The sequence below is a fragment of the Corvus moneduloides genome, chromosome 3 (assembly GCF_009650955.1).
Source record: "Corvus moneduloides isolate bCorMon1 chromosome 3, bCorMon1.pri, whole genome shotgun sequence".
Lineage (NCBI taxonomy): Eukaryota > Metazoa > Chordata > Aves > Passeriformes > Corvidae > Corvus > Corvus moneduloides.
The window spans coordinates 72,648,934-72,669,167 of NC_045478.1; the positions used below are offsets into that span (position 1 = coordinate 72,648,934).

General features: G+C 42.6%; 1 protein-coding gene across 5 annotated transcripts in view; it reads left to right on the forward strand.

Moving 5' to 3' along the window:
- Window positions 1-20,234, forward strand: part of SASH1 (SAM and SH3 domain containing 1) — a 190,602-nt gene that overhangs the window by 54,782 nt on the left and 115,586 nt on the right. For 2 of the 5 annotated variants that reach the window (XM_032102160.1, XM_032102161.1), the window contains exon 1: window positions 14,660-14,810. The exons of 1 other annotated variant lie outside the window; for it this stretch is intronic. In XM_032102160.1, the coding sequence (XP_031958051.1) occupies window positions 14,715-14,810 (96 nt within the window). In that variant the 5' untranslated portion in view covers window positions 14,660-14,714. Of the gene's footprint in view, window positions 1-14,659; window positions 14,811-20,234 lie in introns of those variants that run through there. 2 more of the 5 variants (XM_032102163.1, XM_032102164.1) reach the window with 1 other exon arrangement.

Consider the following 20,234-nt stretch of genomic DNA (forward strand, 5'->3'; position numbering starts at 1 on the left):
AAGACTTTAAAAATAGATGATATTTTTCAGTTTCTTCTGAAACTCTGCATTTTGCATGCACTTTATAGTACAGAATTATTACTTTCCAGCAAGCCCTCCCATCTTGTCACATAATTTGGGACTTTCTTACAGAGCATTTCCCCTTCCCATTTACAAGAGTGTCTCCTGCTGCTTATTTTTTGCTGTTGTTCCTGTAATGTTTTTAGCAGGTTTATTTCTGTTATACTTCACTGTATAAAAGTTGTCCAGCAAAATAGATCATTTCCTAAAATATCTTTGCTTTCGTAGAGTCATGGAGCATGTGATGTGCAGCCTGTACCTGGTGCATGATTATTTACAGCACAAGGAGTACGGACAGCATGGTCCAGTTGGCAGTGCCCTAGACCACAACTTTGGAAGACCTTGATTTCCTTTTTGGCTCTATTACTTATTTTCTGTGTTTCTCATTGCAGATAACTTTAACTTCATGCATCTTCACCCTCTATTTCTGACTCAGATGTAGAATGAAAATGCTTTTAATCTATAAGCAATGTTTAGTACAATAGGAAAGATCTTGTTCTTCAGGTGATGCTTCTGTAATAAACATGCATGTTAAATAATATTTGAAGAAGTAGCAAAACATGTTAAGAAACTGGAAAAACATAGGAGATCTATTTGGGCAAACATTTGTCACAAAAAATTTCATCACGGTCCCACTACCTGTAATTTCCTACTTCTGTATTTATTCCTGCACTATTTCTTTCTAGACTTTTCAGAACCTTATGTGTAGACAAAAGCTCTCATTTTACTTCATATATTCCTCTGACTTCAGTAACTCTAATTTTGGTAACATTGTCACTCATTATTACTGCAAGAATTATAATATCTTGACTTGTGTGTGGCTGGCATCGTGGAAGTTCAGGCAAGTTGCTTTGAAAAGAGGGAACTCCCTTTTGCAGCTGCCAAGGTAATTTTCAGCTATGATAAAGTCCAACCACTGATGATTTTATATTGAGTTTGGTTTTTAACAGAGAAGATAGTCATACCGGGGGGGAAAAAAAGCTCTTTTCAGATAACTTTGTATCCATGTCAACACTAATTTTCTGTGTTTTGTGCAAATTGGATTAGTTTTCAGACAATTTAAAGCAATCCCAAACGGCTAATGCTGAGAGGCTGCAGGAAGGGAGCACTGGGATTTCAGAGGAGACCTTGTCTCTGTTCAGTGCAACAGGGAGAACCCTGCCTGGATATTGAAGGAAAAAGGAAACTTCTTGCTGTTCCTTTACACTGCTCTTGTTTCCAGGGAAATGAGTGGGTGAATTATGATTGGCATTGTACCTTTTTCAATACGCAAACTTAGAATTTACTACAAATGTGTTTAGACCCTTCTGGCAGGGAAATGAGATACATAAAGCATAAGCTTTCAGCTCAATTCTTCTTTCAAAATTTGTATTTGAGGGGAGGGGGTGTTTTCCTATCAGTGGAGTCTTTAGCTATGGTTTTTGCACTTTTAAAGTTATAACAAAACTGACTCTGACTTTTGTGGTATGGCAAAAGTGTGGAAAGGGTTTCTCCTTTTTCATCCTCTGATATGAAATACTACTGCAAAAAAAATTATTCCAAACTTTTCCAAAGTACTTTTGCTGCAGAAAGCTCTAGCACAAAGAGGCCTTTGTTTCACAGGAGTGTTTAAACCTGTGGTAAACTCTTGCTCTTTTTTTGTTTGGGTTTTTTTCCCCCCAGACAGGTGCCATGGAGCTCTTTGACATTTTTAGAGCAGATGGGATGCCATTTTACTGTTGTATCTAATTGACAGAACCTTACACACTCTCTCCATGCATCCTGCGTTGGAAAGTGTGGGCCATGGAGTTTTAGAGACCACTTCTTTCCTCAGCAGCAGCTTGTTTAACTCACTGCTGGATGAAGAGTGAGAGTCATAACTCACTAACTGGCCTGTGAAACCTCTTGGGAGTTCATACCTTCTTGCTGCTGAATGTGCCCTTTTGGCTGCTTGGTCACTTGCTGTTGACTTGGCTACCATACATTGTATTAGGCATATTTCTAGCCACAGATGTTATTGTGTGCATATGTTTTAATGTAAATAGCAGCACTGTCTGTGAAATCCCATAATGACAGGCGTAATTGAGTATGTGTAAAAAACACGAAGATGTCTGTGAAATGCTGTCTCTGGGAATGTGTGAATGCACACATCCTTCTATGCCTCCTCCCCATTTCAGACTCCCAAAGGAGGGATTTTGCAAATGTCCAGTTCTAGGATTCCAGAAACGGTGAGGGTCTTATTTCCAAAAGGCTGGTGGGTGAGAAGGTCTCAGAGAAGAAAATATGTCCCAATTATTTCTGCTATCTTGGCATGCCACCATCATTGCACATACGAAAACAGAATAACTGTTTCGAGTGTACCTTCTCCTAAAGGTTGTACACTCCCTGGCAGGTCTGGTTTACACAAGAAAGCCATATTTGAAATGTGTTTCCAGTGTTTAAATCCTGAAAGATTACATATGTTTCCCCAGCAATTGCCTCTTTGGAGAAAGCAGGTGATGATTTCACTTTCACGTAGGTAGCTGTAATTAATAGTTATCCTCACTGGATATGACCAAGAGGGGTAGGAATATCTAAACAAGTATTTAATGCATTTCAGCTGGAGTATAAATGAACAAACTCCTTGCCCATGAGCAGCTGTAATTTTTAGGATTATTCTTATGAAGCATATTGAGTTTGAGATTCTTGGCTTCCTTGTGCAGCAGCCTGTCCCTCTGGCAACTGCCATCCTCAGTCATATCAGTTACATGCTGCCACAGCCACTCAAACATCTTGTGCAAATGTTAATATTAAAAGCAGGCCAGGTGGTTGCAAACTCTGGAATAGATCTTCTGTTCAGTAGCAAAATCATAGGATTTACAAATAGCCTGCATAAAAATTCTCCAGTTCTTCAGGTGACTGTGGTTGTTTCTGTGGCACTGGCATGCAAAGCATTTCAATGGCCTTTGTGGTATCCTTGATATGTGTAAACTCTAATTCTAACTTGCAGCATTGGATCTTGGCCTTTTGGCATGAGTGCCATTCAGACATCCTTTCGAGTAAGTGCTGGCTGCTGTGCAAAGGGCTTTCACAGTCTAGTTTTAAAGAATTAAAATACAAAAAGTACTCATTTAAAAAAAAAAAAAAAAAAAAAAAGACTGGAGAAATCTTAAGAGGTTATGTAGCCGACTCCAAGCCCCAGAGCAGAATCGGTTGTACCAAAATAATGGGATGTTGGGAGGCTCTCAAGAACAGGTTAGACAGGTATGAAGGCACCACACTGACCCCAGGAAATCAATTCCATTACCTTTATGAACCTTGCAGTTAGAAAGCTTTTTCTAGCATTTAACTGAAAATTGCCCCAGCTGCAATTGAGCCTGTTCATTCTTGCCCTATCCCCAACAGATAGAGAAGTTTGTTCTTCTTAGTGAATCAAAGAGTTTACATATTTGAAAATTATTATCCTATTCTCTGGTAATCTTCTTTTGCCTTGGATAGAGTATCCTCATTCTTTCAATCTCTACTTGTAAACATCTCATTTACATGGTTGTCTTCTACATTTTCTCTCATCAGTCCATGTCAGTCTTGACATCTAGGGCACACTGGGTCAAAAGACAACCTGGAACTCCAGCTGACAGCTTGGGCTTGGTGAGCAGTGTATAGACTGTTACATCTTACACATGGCTCTGTATCCTACTGGCTGTACTGAGTATGTCCTCCTATGAAACTTGCTCTTCTGCAGCAAGATGACTTTTCTTGATGCACTCAGGAGCTATTTTCGAGCACTCTGAGCTGTCTCTCATCTGTAAATTTAGTGAGCATATTCTCTATTCTACTGGCCAGTCTGTTAATTAAAATATTGAAAAACAGATCCCTGCAAAACCTCACTCAATATATCTTTTCCCTTTGGTGCCAGCCACTGAAAACGAATCCCTGAAAGTGTTTCTTTCAACCAGTTGTATAGCACTTTATAATGGCAATGGCTGAATAAGGTAGAAACCTTATTAAATTCAATATGTATTCCAGCTGCTGCTACTTCTTATCCACTACCAATTATCCTCCAAAGTGGGAAATTAGATTGATTTGACAAAATTAATTCTTGTCAAATCCATTTGGCTGTTTAAAACTCTTACAGGATAATAGGGTAGAAAAAGAAGCATTATATAACTAATTTGTGTGTCTTTCCAGCCCTGTGCTTGCCTTCCCTTAGCCTTCTTGAACTCTTTTCTTCATGAGCCCTCATTTGTAATTATCATGGCACAGGAGTGAGAACAAGACATGGAGACAGCAGTCATTATTACTGCCAAAATCCTTGCATCTTGAAGCCAAGCCTGGGCATTCTTGGATGAACATGAGCAGGTTAAACTTATTTGAAACCACCAGGCTCACTAAGTACTCTGATACTGTTTTGCCCTTTGACACTGCCCTGAATTGCCTGTCATACCTGAAGTCTGTTACAATCCTTTCTCATGCATCCATATAAAACAATTCAGCTATTTAACCTCTGTTACCTATTCATACTTCTTTGGGAAATGGGTGCTAAAATATTTAAAACCAGTTTCTCCCTTGCTGAAATCTATTTACAGATGAGGATGATATTGTACATGTTTGGAGGTGCTGTGAATAATTAGGTCCTTTGAATTATTTTCTGTCTACAGATAAACATAAACACTAGCTAGGCAAGTACAGGCAATAGAATGCATAAGTTTAAATCATGTTTTATACATTGAAAACTGCTTTAACTATCCAAGAGGATAATTATATTTCTTTTCTATTCATAAGAAGTCCATATCTGTTAGTATTTATTTGGGAAATGATAGGAGTTAAAAAGGTCTCACAACACTTGGCGAATGCTTTTAGGAGGTAAGGAATTTGTCTTTTTGACAAGTCAAAAGGCAGTCATTTCTTAGATCTGTCTGCACCTGCAGTTTACATATACAAATATAATAAATTAATAATAATATACAATAATATAATTTTCATCTCTAGGAGTTTTAGATTCCTATATAAACCCAAAATCTGGTGAGTAATGAAAATTGTCTACATGAGACCCAATACCTTGCTGACATCTTACTGTGCTTATGTATTCCCTAAATGCCTCATGTTACCATGGGAAACCTAAGGTCCACATAGGCTTTTCAGACTTCTTAGGCAGTTGCTCAGATAGCATACCCCTTAGAATCATCCATTAAAACCACCCAAAATAATTCATGGAACTGCAAGTCACGTGAAATTAAGTCATGGATTGTATCTAGCCCAAAGCCTTGTGAGCTCACCGCCCATCCCTGCTGCTGCCTCCTTAGCGGCAGAGACAGCAAATATAGAGTGAATCCATAAGGTCACTTGGCTTGTCCCTAAGACACAGAGTTACTTCTGCTCTCTCTATATTCCCCTCATTAATATAGCAAATTTTTTTTATTCCTTTTAATTCCCTTTCACATATTCTGTCCTCAGTGACACACAGCAATGACTGAAATGACCAGTTTGCATACACAAATAATGTCATCGTTTTATGAGCCAGTATTCCAGGGCTTAAAAACACATACATTTATCTCATTGCCCTGAGTTACACCCTCTTGAGCTTTTGTCTGCAATCTGGCTTTCCCCTTGGTGCTTACACACCCTTCATGCTTGCAGATAATCACTGCATCCTTTCCAGTCCCTTTAACCTTCATCTAGCCAAGCGACAGTTGTTCGTTTAAATTTATTCTCACAAGTCACATCTTCCCACAGAAGTCAAAAGGAACGTGTGATGCTCCTCTGGGATGAAGTGTATTAGTCATTTTCAAAAACCCAAATCTCAGTTACTTCTTGTTAGGCATATGTTGCTACAGGATACACATTGTACTGAAGAAGCATATTTGGCCTCACAAAACAGAATTGCCTAATTATTAAATCCTTGCAAATGAAAATTCTTTTTCTGAGAACCAGAGATACCAGCCTACTCTACATATACTTTAACAAAAAAACTTCCCTGTAAAACTTCATCAACATGGAGCCAGTGCAGTAAGCTCACTGCCCTCAAGGGCTGTTATATCATCATTAATGCAGTTGGTTGAGTTGTGGACGGTAAATTCCTCCCACTCACACCACCACACTCACAATAATCCTTCTGTTCATGAGCTTCCCAAAATATTTGTTGAGATAATAGCTTGGAGGTATGTTTTCAGCAATGCTTAAGCCTGTTTTCACTTGTCTTTTTTTTTTTTAATTACATTTTGGGAGGGGGTTACCCAGTGCTTAAAAGCTGGAGTGTCAAATAGATGGCTTCTTCTCATTTTAATTACTTTGACAGGCACCTCTCCTTTCCAGCTGAGCTACCCTAACTGGAAGCAGCTGCTCCTTGGAATTACTCCCCATCCTCGCTGTGTTACAGAAGTAATAAGTGTCTCCTGCCCCTTCAATGAATTTATGGACATGAAGTGCAGTATGTGCCTGCTTGTATAGAGATGTTTCTCTATATGTTTAATGAAATTTTATGAAGTGAAACATGTCATTAACAATATAGGAAAAATGAAATATACAGATTGGATATGATTTTCCACTTCTTTCTTAACTCTTGTTAGTGAGTGCAAAGCAGGTTTTATTATATTTTTCCATGGCAATTTGAAACTCTGATTTGAGAGAGAGTCCAGGGTGATTGATGGTACAGCTTGCTGGGCAGTGAAGAATAAGTCTTCTCTAGAGCAGCACAGACTCTGTGAATCAAGCTCATGCCTGTGTTTACAGCCACAGCTGAAATGAATACTTATCATCTTGACTACATTGTCAGAGTCTTGTGATTGCTCCAGATTTCATCTCTGGCTTGATGATTTATTTAACATCCTAACACCTGCAGCCAGTGATGTAAAAATTCCAGTTTGCTGCTGTTTTTTAAATAATGGAAATGTAAATTCCGGGTTTTATTTTTCAATAAAAGGATGAAGATGTGACCTAAGTGCACCCTAATTACTTAGACAACTGAAGCTGAAGCACTCCAAAAGTCTTAACTTTTAAAATTTCATTATATTTAAATGCAAGTGTAATATTCAGGTGCCTGACATCTGTGATTTTTGAACACTAATCATTACAACAGAAATTGCAACACAACTGCTTTCCTGCTTGCTGGTCAACTGCCATTTGTTTTTCCATAAACTCACTCTTTATGTACATATCTGGGCTTGCTGCATGGCATACAGCTCAGCCAGGGGCACAGCTCTGACATCAGGAGGACACCCATGTTTTAGTTAGGTGTGGTACTTTGGAGAATGGGCAGAAAGCATTTAAAAGGAAAGATAGGGCAGCTGTTTGGAAAGTGAGGGAAGAGAACTGATGAGAACTGTTTCTGGGGATGGAAGCAGAAGGAGAAGCTCTGATGATGGAGCAGGAGTTATCCCAGCAGAAACTGATATGAAAGAAGAGGTTGAAGCCAGTAAATTGTTCTGCAGTGGCTGCAGTAGGGAGAATTGACCTTAGGCTGACATGATATGCAAGCAAACATCAAATTATCACATCTGGTCATCTGTGGCTAGCTGAGAGCATCAGGCAGGTTTCTTTGGTCAGCATCTGCATTAACTAGGCCCACCTACTCCTTCACTGCCAATATATTTTCGTGACTTAGGACATAGGCATAAAAAGTGGAAAGTCCAAGCTCAGTTCTGAATCCTTGTGGGACTGAAAGTCAGGCTTTGGTAGGGTCTGTTTTCTGCTTGTTCAGATGGGGGTGAGGGGAGGGGGAGTGTATTAGCTTTCAGAGAAACATCTGAGGAAAAAGTTTTGTTCTGCTATGTTTTGGGACAGTATTTAATTGGTAAATTGGGGAATGGGTGTTCGGTGGAGTGTGGAGGAGGTGACTTTTGCATGGAAGTGATCTGTTCTGAAAGAGAAGCTAAGCAATTTTTCCTCTTTTGTTTTCTTCCAGCTGTCTCCAGTTGACATGTTTGGGTCACATGTACTTTGTTGTAATAATATTTTGCTAAGGGCAACTCTGTAAAGTTTCATCTCTATAACAGGCAGATAACTTTTTTTTTTAAGATCTACATTTGCATTTCATGCTTGGTTGCTTTTGCAAAGATACAATTAATGAAATTGAAATTAATGAAAGCTCTTGGGTTTCTTTTTCCAGGAAGTATTACTTTTAAAAATGTTGGTTTCCCTTTCTAAGGGAGATGCAATAAGCATCATCTGTGAGGTGCATACATTTTTATTTTAAAAATTTGTGCTGGTCATAAAGTGATACAGTAGTAATATAGGTGTCACTCTGTGAGATTGGTCATCTCTGTTGATGCTCTTCCCATCTTACCACAGCTAATTTGGAGTGATATTTACATCAGCACTGAGCGTCTCTGAAATACATGGTTATCACACACTACTGAGTTGTACCTTATGCTGCTTTTATGATGTGCTTTAGGATGAGATCATCAGACTCCTTTTCATTAGTATTTATTAAGAGTTTCAACAAAGGAATCAAAGGACGCCACATTTGGAAAAAGGAGAGGCTGAAGTCCTATTCCTGGTTCTGAGGCTAGCTTTTCATGTTTTTTGCTACCACAGTTCTAAAATTATTTGGGAGAAGAGCAGCCAAAGGACACTGAGCTAAATACTTCTGTCTTTATGGGCTTTGTAAGTCTCTTACAAAAAAGATTTGTATGCATCCCTTCTAGCAGCTGCTTACGAAAAAAATGCAAAAGTGCAGTTGAGCAACCTCCCATGAATGACAGTGCAGAGACTACACCTAGGTATCTCAAAGAATGCTGAACTCCTTTCTGAAAAATTAATTAAGATTCTGAAAACATTTTGTAAGAAGTGCTGCAGAAAGCTAAGAAAAAAGTGAATGCTATTTCAATGTTGACAAGAAAAAAACAACGCATCAAAACTGGCTTTGCTGTGCAGGTAGAGAAGAGGGGATACTGAGTTTGGGTGGAGAAGGCAGAAGTGAGTAACACAAAAAACAAGAGTCTTAGTAATTTCTGGAAAATCTCCGGACAGTGCCTGATATTGTGGGAAGCAGCTGGAGTCCTGATCTGCGGGCAGTTTTGGAGTGGCATGCTGTGCACCTAAGCAGGATCATGGCTGTGGTTTCCCTCGGGATATGTGTTCCTCACCAGCCATGCTCCAGCTCCCAGAGCCCCTCCACTGGCTGGGCTAGTGCTACCGCCTCCCAGTAAAGAAATGTGATGCTGCGCTCCATGATAGACAGGGGAACTGGGCAGGATATGAGAGGCCTCTGTGGAGCATATCTTTGGGCAGGAAGGGAAGGATGTCAACCTTTCATTTCTCCTTATGAGTCAAAAGATATCCTTCCAGGAGGGCTGTGATGCTTGCTGTGTTTAGATTTCTTTTCCTTATATGATTTGTCATGTAAAGTCACAGCTACTGTATTTTAAATGAAGCCTGCCAAGCTTAGCAGTACTTCTGCGTCTACTGAGTGCGGTGCTAGCCCAAAATATTAAGACTACTGGAATGATTTCCCTGGGCGTAGGTCTCTCCCACCTTCTAATTTTTTAATCTAGCGGAGTACTGATATCTAAGGCAATGATAGATTGGGTGTAATGTGTAGAGTTCAGACTTCTATCAGAATAAAGCAATTTGTTTTCTACTAACTGCTTTCTACTATTAAACAGACTTCATGTGATTTGTGCTGGGCATATTAGTGTGCTGCTCTCGCTGGGATGTGATACTCTAGTCATGAGGCTGGCAGTAAGACTGGGAGCTGGCAGCTAAGCCTCTAAAAGAATAATTAGTGATTTCTGACTGTACAGCATATAGTATATGATGTAAATATAGTCCATTTTAAAGACATTGGATAAGTACTGTCTGTATCGCTTCTAAAATCAGGAATATTTTCTGTAGTTATCTAATTGGCAGAGGGTGCTGAAATGTGATCCTTTTGGAATATATAGAAATCTGATGTGCAAATGGATGGATCATGGATGCATGATGGACCTTGTACTCTCTCCTAGTTTACACATGTACATTCTAGGAGAGCCTGGGACAGTGATAGCCTGTTTGTCAGATCGACTGATGCGTCAGGTATGTGTATTCCCATTCTATCCCACAGCAGAGAGCACCTTCTGGAGCTGGCATGTCTGCTTTCTGTTGGAGAGCAGCTGCTGGCCCCTTTGGCTGATCCCTACTCTGAAGGACCATGCTATCAGAAATAATAGTCCTTAAACAGTTCTTAAGGAAAATAATTCAAAAATTAAGTTTAGGGGAGAGGTAAAAGAAATTATACTTTAGAAGGACTTTGAAAAAAAATGTAACAAGGACAATGAGATAAAATCATTCAAGATGGATCTTGGTAAGTTGATGGGATGGAACCTGCAACCACTAAGAGTTGCATTTGTAATCAACGGCTGTGGTGTGAAACTTCGTATTTTTCAATTTGATGACCTCCACCAAGGGGGAAGAGGGAGAGAGCTGAAAGGAGATGCAATCACTGCTAATAGTGTGTTCCATTGTAATGTGCTTGTGTTAAGAGTTTTAGGGCTTTGGCAGGTCACCTGCAGGATCTAGCTGGAATTTTTATTTCTCCCTTTCCCTGCAGCCTCTCTACATACAATGGCTTGCTTATTTTTTTCTCTGAGGCTTTGATGTTCTGATTTGGTCTTGATATACTGGGCAGGGTGTTGTTAGTGATGTTGAGAAACCTCATGTGTTTTTGTTCATGCACGCAGAGTTAATTGCCAGGTCTCTGAGCAGGAAGCCATTTCCCTCAGGTCATCTATCGGGAACCCATGAAGTTTGGTGTCCATTTACTCTGTGAAGCATGATCCCCTTTCCAAGGCAACCTGATATCACCCTCTTGTATATAGTTTAAAATTGATATCAAAGTGCTCGAGGTTTATGGTATAGATTTCCTGGATTAAATGCCTTTGATGTGGCTGACAACAGTTGTGATAGTCTGGTTATGATAGTGCATGTTGGCTTTCCCAGTTTATTTTGATGCGTATTTCAATTTTTCACTATTAAATGCTTTGCTGAAACCCTTGTGTCACTTTTATGTGACATTGTGGTGAGATGGCACACACTGCTTTGGAACAGAAAGTTTGTCATCTTTTGCCATAATGACTCAGAGGTTTGTGTTTGAGGTTCATGCTTTTCACAAAGAAAGAGTTTGTCCTAGTGAAGGCCATCTCCCTAAACCCTCAGTAAAGAAAGGAGAAAGATGAGCTTCTCTGTGTCCACCTTAACCTGGAGCTAGGATCCTGCTCTGAGTATTCCTCTAGAAGAAAGTCCATCTCTCTTGAATACAGACAAGTGCTCTCCTAGTTGGTTAATCCTGCCTGGCTTGTATATGTGGGGAACTCTTACTAACTTTACACCCACGTGTAGCTGATGGTGTGATAGGAACATATGCACAGTGCGTCTGCCATAACTCAGCAAGACTAGGTTGACCACGTGTCAATTGTTTCTATCTCCTCTTCAGAGATTTGCAGAACAAACACGGGGAGCTTTGTAGCCACACTGCAACACACTGGGGAATCGTATCAGGATTGCTGCCCTGCTGCCTAGTGCTACCCTGAAGGTGCACAATGACTGTTTTCCAAGATTTCTGAATGTTACACACCTGGTCAGAGCTCCTGTGAAATGTCACAAAAATCTCAGAAAATTGACCATATTTATTTCTTCCAATAGCTGTAGAGAGGCCCAGCACAAGATGCTTTTAGAGAGCAGTCTTTTGTCGATGCTTGAGTTATTGTCTAGGGAACTACAGATAAAACTGCAAACAAAAACTGCATTCTAACATGCCAAATTTCAAATAATTTGTAATTTTTTAGTAGCAGTTGTAACACAAGCCAAATACTGCACTCACAGCTGGGCTTCAAAACCCTTGTAAGATCTGAGTTTCTGCTTGTTCTAAAACTCCCGTACTTTTGTTGCAGCTGGTTTTTGTAAAATACTCCTGGGATTTATTTCTGCAAGACATTGGCTTCATTAAAATAGAGGAACCCTGTCCTATCTAGAAGGAGAGGGTGGCTCTACTTGAGGGAAGAGCAGAGAATTATTTTAGCATGTCATATTCATTGAATGTCTTGAGAAAATGGCATGTTGTGAATGTCTGGAAATGCATAAATGCTGTAGTTGCAAGACCACAGAAGGTGGTAGCTATTGTAAACTGCCATGGATTTGTTTTGATTCTCTCATGTCCATTTGGTTTTTAAAGCAACTGCTCCTGGGGTCATGTGATTTTGCAAGGTCTTTCTTTCCTTATCTCACTTTCTTGAAATCAAAGGCTCTGTGTCTCAGATAAATTAAAGTCAACTGGCTAAGGGGAAGACAGCCACAGCCGTGCATCATGCTCCTCTGATGAAAGCTGCTGCCTCCACAAAAGGGATGATGTAATGGCTCAGGAAGCAACTCTGGGACCACCACAATTTACAGTCTAGTTTCTGTTACCTGTACTGCAAGGCTGAAAAGCGTGGTTATTCAGGACCCACTATTCTGTAAGTGGTGTAGTCATCATTGCACAGAAGCAATGACCGCAGTTGGCAGGGAGGGGCCAGGCAAGTGGGAGTACTGCCCCTTGCACCTATTCAATCTTCATCTGTTGCCACCCAAGACACAACAGTGAGGTGGTTTAGGGTTTGTGCTGCGGAGTTGGGGTTTTTTTGGTTTTTTCTTAATATGTCTCCATCTATAAAAAAGACAAAGTACAGAAGATAGTGTGTATGGGGAGCCCAGAATACTTAAATCCTGAGATCAAGGGTGCTTTGTTCAGGTATTTTAAAGTAGATTGACATTACTACTGTAAGTGGTTCAACCGGAGTTTCAGAGGGTCAGTCAGTAAATTACCCTTGACTAATTAAACCAGTTTTGAGTTATGCAAGCCATCTCAGAGTACCGAGAGACTTCAGACATGCCTTTAGTCTCATACTTCATAGACTTATAGTTGTGTACAATTTAAAGGTCAATTGGAAGAGATTTTATACCTGATTTGGGCATTTCATTATTTCTCATTACTAGCCAATAAGATGTCTTACACAGGGTGTATCCTACATGTGCATCCTAAAGGAGGGTGAGTAAAATTGTGCATATTTTTACATCATCAGTGGTTTCTCCAGCACTTTCTCTCAGCATAATTCCCTTCTAGGTTTTCTGCCTTTTCTTCCTACCTTGTTTTCTCTGTTCAGTGTGTGCTGTTGATGACTCCAGCAAAAGCTGCAGTAACACAGTGCTTAGAGAAGTCTTGTCCCTTTCTTTGTGTAGCAGTTGATGAGAAAGGAAGTGTTTCGACCAGCTTTTCTCTCCAGTGCTAGTCTACAAAGTCAAATACACAATCTTGGCTTTGAGGACAGAAAAAGAGCATTGCTGAGAACATTAAGAGAAGATGAGTGCAATAACCCCACTTTTCCTTTATTCCTTCTCCAGATACTATGTTTAGCCCTGACAGCAAATGGTATCATTTGTTGCTCCAGCCCTCCCAGGCCACTGGTGCTGTGCCCTCAGTGTGAGCCTTGTCAGCTGTGGGCTGACAGGAGCCTGATGCCAGGAGATCCCAGGGCTGAACAGAGAGCCTGGACGGGAGCACAGGTTCTAGGGCAGGCTCTGAGTTGTGTTTGGGTGGTGCAGGGCATGTAACATACAGGCTGGCAGCAAGCGGGGCTGGAGGGATGTTGGAGGATCTACAGACTGCTCAACTGTGTGAGGTCTCAAAATGCTTGGCCAGTGTGTGACAGCTGCATATCCATTAAATACATCACTTTCCCCACCACCCCGTGCAGACAGGTGCTTCCAATAAATGGCAGCTTGAAACAGTAGCTTTTCAAGAAGCATCTAAACATTTTAAAGCTTAGGAATGAGCACTAAAAGTAAAGGATTTCCTTGCTGCTGGTCACAGCAGACGCTTGGAGTGAGGTGTGAGGTGGTGGATAGGCCTTTGGGTTATTCTTCTGCTGACCTCTGACACTCCTTCCATCCATGGGCAGTGGGGTTTGGCCACTGTTATTTAATGTGCCTTCCCCAAGAATTGTGTGTGCGTGCATGGGCACTTAGCAGTTTTCCAGGTAGAATGCAGGAGCATCGCTGCTGCTGTCCGTAGTTAGTAATTATTTAATTTGACTATAATGGGGATTGGGGGTGGTACCAGGTAGCATAAGCCACAGACTAGGAGGGGCAGCGTTCCCACAGTCCTTCCCCAAGGGCGATGGGTGACAGAGCACCTCTCCTCAGGAGAGTGATGCGGTCCGGTACCCCAGCTCTAAACCTGAACTAACAGGGTGCCCCTTCCCCTGCCGCCGTGTAACGCGTGCGGCTGACACTCTTCCCAGAGGCTTTCCCCGGTGTTAAGAAAGCGCTGTTGACTTGGCCACCGGAGGTCCCGGCCGTCAGGCGAGGCACCGGCATAGGGGGTCACGGGAACAGCAGCAACAAGCGCTGCGCCAGCGACCACGCGTGTCCCGACACCGGCTCCTGACTTTTGGGGTGCCTGAAGCCGCCGGGGCTGCGCTGGGGCCCTTTGTTGCCGCCCGGGGGCGACCACATGCGCCGGGTGAGCCCACGGGCGGGTGGGGAAGGAGGGGCTTTGGGCCGCAGCGGCACCGCCGGCCGCCCTGTCCCTGGGTCGAAAGTTTGAGGGGCGGCGGCGGCGGCGGGGCCGTCCCGCGGTGTGCCGGGGCGGGCCGGGCCGCAGCGGGGCGGGGGAGGATGGCGGGGCGGGGCGGGCCGGCCGCGGCGGCGGCAGGGAGCCGGCGTTGATCCCACGGCCGGGCCGGGGCATGGAGGGGGAGCGGGCGGATGGCCCCGCCGCCCCGGCGGAGAGCGGCACGTCGGAGGTGTTCGCCCAGCTGTGGGCGGACGTGATGGGCATCCTGGTGAGTGCGCTGGGGACGGGGTCTGGGACCGGGGCGGCCGCGGGGGCAGTCTGCCGCGGGACGGGTGTGTGGGGTGGGGTGGGGGGATGGAGATGCTGCGGAGCGTTCGCCGGGTCTTCCCAGCACCTGCTGCGAAGTTTGCCCGAGTTAGAGCATGCCCACCCTGTGCGGGCGCATACGTCCCAGAAAAACTAACTTCACGGGCAAAGCCAAGGGCTGTGTCGGTGACCGCCTTCATCGCGGTTCTGGAGTAGAGCTCTCCGGGCTGTCGTGGTGGAAGGGGCGGAAGGGCCGCGCCGAGCACCGCCAAGGAGCGGGTCCGGGCAGGGGCTGCCCGCTGGCGGGGACGCACCCGGGAGCGCCGGTTCAGCCGGATCAATGGGCGCATTGTCCCCCTGTTGTCCCGGCGTGCCGCCGATTCAGGGCAGTTTGGGCTGGAGGCGGTGTCGCTGCAGCCTTTGCATCCCACGCACGTGTTTCGGGGTGAAGCCCCGCGCGTGGGGGCCGCTGCCCCGGGGCTCCCGGGCACGGCCGCCGGACCCGCAGCGCTCCCGGGGCCCCGCGGCACTCCCAGGCGCCGGCTTTGGAGCTCTTACTCCCGGTAGTTTTTCGGAGACGAGTTGCTCGGTTACGGCCCATGGAGTTTCTGCGCCGGTGATCTTCTGAGGAGGGACTAATCCTCGTAATTCACTGGTTACAGACAAAAGAGATGGCCCCAGTAACGAGGGCTCAAGGAATTACGTTTAATGGGTACGTAGCGTACCGACAGGACAGACTGGATGGCAAACAGTAAAATACAGGAAGAGTCAATCCTTTATTTCTACTTGCAGCGAGAGAATAATATTTACTTTAGGTCCAAGATGATAATTACCGCAGAGGACTGCCACTCAGCAAAAAAACAAATACGTTATATACGTACTGGAGCTGGCAGCCTTCCAGTGATACAGGAATGTGGTAATCAACAGTGGAGTGCCTGTTTATTCATTTTAAAAGCAAATGAATAGGCTTGATGCGTGTTAGTTTTTGTTGTTAACATTTAACCAGCAGACATTCAAGAATATTATGAAAAATACTTTTTGAAAACTGCCATGGAACATAATTAATGGTAAACCCATAGGATTTAATTCAGAAGAAATGTTATAGAATTGAACAGAGAAATTAATTAGCATTTCATGCTGCCTTTTTTTACCACGTGGAATTTACTGTTAATATTCAAAGTCAGGTTAAAAAACCCTGTGTCACTCCTTTTCTTCACAGAAATTCTCCATTGACATGACATTCAGTTTAATAGCACCCAACTGCGTACACTTTTTTACTGTTAATGATTTTAATCTAAGAATGCAAGCAGAGTCAGTTCTGCCAGTTTGTAAGGAGCACACAGTTGGTACTTTATGAACAGTCTCTTTCTCTCTTTTTCTGGCAGGTTTCAGTACTGCATTTAGTAAGAGCAAAGTGCTATTGGATGCCTGGGAAGGAGTGTTTGAGGAGGCCAGACCAACAGCCTAGCATGCTGAAGCTCAGTGCAGAAAAAGATCTGATTGTCACACAACTAATAATTTGAATAGGTTTCTTTTGGCCATACAAGCTAGTTTCCTTCCTGGGAAAACAGATCTGTTTAATTACTATTTGTCTTATATTAAAACTATACTAAAATTATGTCGTAGAGTTGGTCAGCTTTACAGAAAAGAATCATCTTGTGACTATGAAGTTGCTGGTTTATATCAATTGCAAACATCACCCAGTATTATTAGCATTTCTTACTTCAGTGTTTTGTGTTGCAACACAGTTACAAATACGAAAAGATACCTTGTGTTGGGTCTCCTATAAGAGGGAAGACAGAAGCTCTTCTCCTGCAAGCTGTCAGTTTTCTTCAGATTAAGATTTTTAAAGAGTTTCTAGTTCTTGAGGCTGCAAAATAAGGTCCTAATCTGAATTGAGTGCTCTGTCCTTGTTTGAAGGCAAGGAAGAAGTTGTTCCAGTGCCATTTTCACTGCTCATCTTTGTGGTGCGTAGAGCTTTGTCTCTTTCAAGCCTGTGTTGTAGAAGGCAAGCAGTAAACTAGACTTGTGGCTTCCAAATGGAAGTCTATAGCTGGTTGGTTGTAGTCCGTGATACCACATCAGTGGCCTGTGTAGGTGGCTTACTTCTTTTTGCATTGTCAATTATGTGAGAGTATGGGTCTTAATTTCCTGGGATCTGTAGCAGTTCATGACTCAAACTGTCTAGGGAGCACAGATGTAGACACCAGAGTGATTCACTGGGGATGGCTCTAAGAATGAAAAAGTTGGTGCAGTGATAGGCTGGCCAGGTTGGCCCTGCAACAGCCTGAAAGCTACCAAGGGAATGCACTAGCAGAGGGAGAGAGGCGGGAGAGAAAAGCCAAGATCTGCTCTTGTGAGCCTCCCACCTGCAGTGCTCCATCCGACTCTGGGGTCCCCAATACAGGAAAGGACATGGACCTGTTAGAGCAAGTCCAGAGGAAGGCTCCCAAGATGGTCAGAGGGATGGAGCATCTCTCCTGTGAAGAAAAGGCTAAGAGATTGGGATTGTTCAGCCTAGAGAAGAGAAGGCTTCAGGGTGACCTAATTGCAGGCTTCCAGTACCTAAAAGGGAGCCTGCAACAAACATGGAGAAAGACTTTTTATGAGGGCATGTAGTGACAGGACATGGGGGCTTTAAACTGGTAGAGGGTAGATTTAGATTAGATATTCGGAAGAAGTTCTTTACTGTGAGGGTGCTTAGGCACTGGACAATTTGCCTCAAGTTGTGGGTGCCCCGTTCCTGTAAGTGTTCAAGGCCAGGTTGGATGAGGCTCTGAGCAAACTGCTCTAGTGAGAGGTGTCCCTGCCCATGGCAGGTGAGGTTGGAACTAGGTGATCTTTAAGGTCACTTCCAACAGACATCATTCTATGATTCTGTGATCTTGGAAGGAGAAAACTAGAATGAAATGAAGAAAGAAGGTGATCATCAAAAGTTTGTTGATTGAATGAAAGAGAAAAATGCATTCTTAAGCCATGATTGTAGGATGATGCAGGGTGGAAAGAACCTCAGGCAGCACCTAACCTATCCTCAAGCCGAAGCAGGGAGAGCTCTGAGGTCGGGTGAGGTTGCTTGGGGCTTTATCCAGTCATGTCTTGAAAAGCTCCTGGGACAGAAACTGCACAATCTCTCTGTGCAGCCTGTTCCACCAATTTGCTGTCCTGACAGTAAAAAAGATGTTTTTTAGAAAAGTGATAAAATGCCTGATTCTGCCCTCATACTGAGAAGTTAAAGCAGTGGGGAAGAGGAGGGGAAGGTGTTGCCTTCCTCCCGCTGGACCTGCTGAAAGCCTTGTGGAGTGTGGTAGTGTCTGCTCTAGGTGCTGAATTAGGAGGAGAGGCCATAGTGTCAGCCCAGCTGGTATTCAGTACTGAAGTTACTTGAAATACAAATTGAGCCCCTCTCCATATTTATATGGATAAATATATTTCGTTGTTTGTGTATTTTTACTTATGTTCCTTCAAATAGGAACTCATTAGGAGGAACCTGTGGTGGCAGATCCCAGGTCTGCAGGGGAAACAAATGGTTGTCAAGTGCTGCTTGTAAGGAGCATATTTTATGGACTTTGAAGTCACATAATATCTCTATACTTGATAAATACTGAGTGTATGCTTGCAGCTGTACTAGGATTTTGCTGAAGTAAATGTGGCTTTTCCCTTTTGCACTTTTCTAATGAAATATTCCATAGGTGCAGCTGTGGTATAAGCACCTCAAGCTATTTGTGCTGTTAATGGAACTCGCTAGATAACAAAATTATACCCAAAAGCTTGTGCTTAGTCTGTAGCAAGCACGTGTTGGAATGTATTGAATAATTTTAATTTTCAGTGTTTCAAAGCAACAGTGGATGGTGGAAGTGTATTAAGGTTTTAGAGAGCAGTGGATTGTGAGTAGTAATAAATTTTCTGCATCACCAAAACTCAATGCTATAGAAACGGGTATTTTTGGCATAGAATCATGTGTTGATGTGGCGATAGCAAAGTCCTTGTTGCTAAAGGTGTGAAGGTTTGTATGTGATGAGATCTGAGAACAAACAAATTGTAATATGAAGTGAAAATCATGAACTTCATTCTTTTAAAGATGTGCTTTTGAAACGTGGGCTATTGACCTTAGTACAGGGAAGACATTCCAGTGCCCCTCTTGTTTACGCAAAGTTCTTCCTTCTCATATAGATAGGAGAGATCTGGGTTAAATCGTGACATTAATGAAATCACTGGCAAAACGAAACAATTTTAATAGAGCAGGAATTTCACTAAAGAAAGTGTCCTTTTTGTGTGAGAAAATTTTGTCTTCAATGGCCAAGATGCAAAAGATACAGCAGAACTTGAAAGAGATGCCACAAAATTAGAAGTCTTTCCAGCTTTTTGTTTCAAAGCGGTAGCTAGTTTCTTGTTTCAAACTACTGAATCAACTATAACAAGTGAAACAAAAAGAAAATTATTTCTTTTTTGATAGTATTTTGCAGTTATGCTGAGAGAAAACCAGTCCTTTCCCACCATCTGCTGTTAGTTGAAGAGAACAGAGTATTTTGAGGACAATAAAGCTCACTTGGCTACCAAGAGCCCTACTATTTACATATATAATCTATCTTGGTCTCCATGTTTAAGTGACTATTTGAATTTCTTATCAAAGTAATAAAGAAAAAAACCAAAAGAGAGAAAGATGCCAGCTGATAATGGTACTGTGATAACATGTAATTGGATACTGGCTAACATACTTCGGGAAGAGGAATTTGATATTAAGCCAGGGAGTCTGGATATCTGGAAGGATCAGGGAAGTAGATCCCTGACCGATAAAAGCAGTTGTAGAACTGCCAGGAGGAGTTGTGGCAGCTAACACCAGCCAAAGATTGCTTCCAGGATAGCTCTTCCTTAAACCATCCTTAAATCACTGTAACCTCCAGTGGAAATCTCTACTCTGTTGCTCTCCCAGTTTCTCTTTGGGTGGCTGTTTTTCTGGTGTCAGATTGGCACCAAAAGGCCACTCCTGCTGAAATCATGGACACAGCACAGCTCTGTGGAAAACTGCAGGCAACTGAATAGGTGCTTCAGGTAGAATGTGCTTTTGAAAATGCAATATACTCATTTTTTATGATTTTTATTGAAGACATGTCAGCAAAGTGCCTGTGGCACTGTGTAATTAACTGAAAAAGTGCTTTGGGATATTCTGATTCAAAACATTTTTGTTCCAACTTCTATTTGGAGCACGTTTTCTAAATCATATTCCACTTGCAACAATGAGGATAAACCCAGACGGCCTGATCTCTGCTTTCAAACTAGCAGATATTATTTTTCCTATTTTACAAAACCACAGAGGGTATTTTGCTTTCAAATAAAGAAGTCAAAACAGAGAGCGACTGACTGTCAGTTTAGGTGTTGGATTCAATTC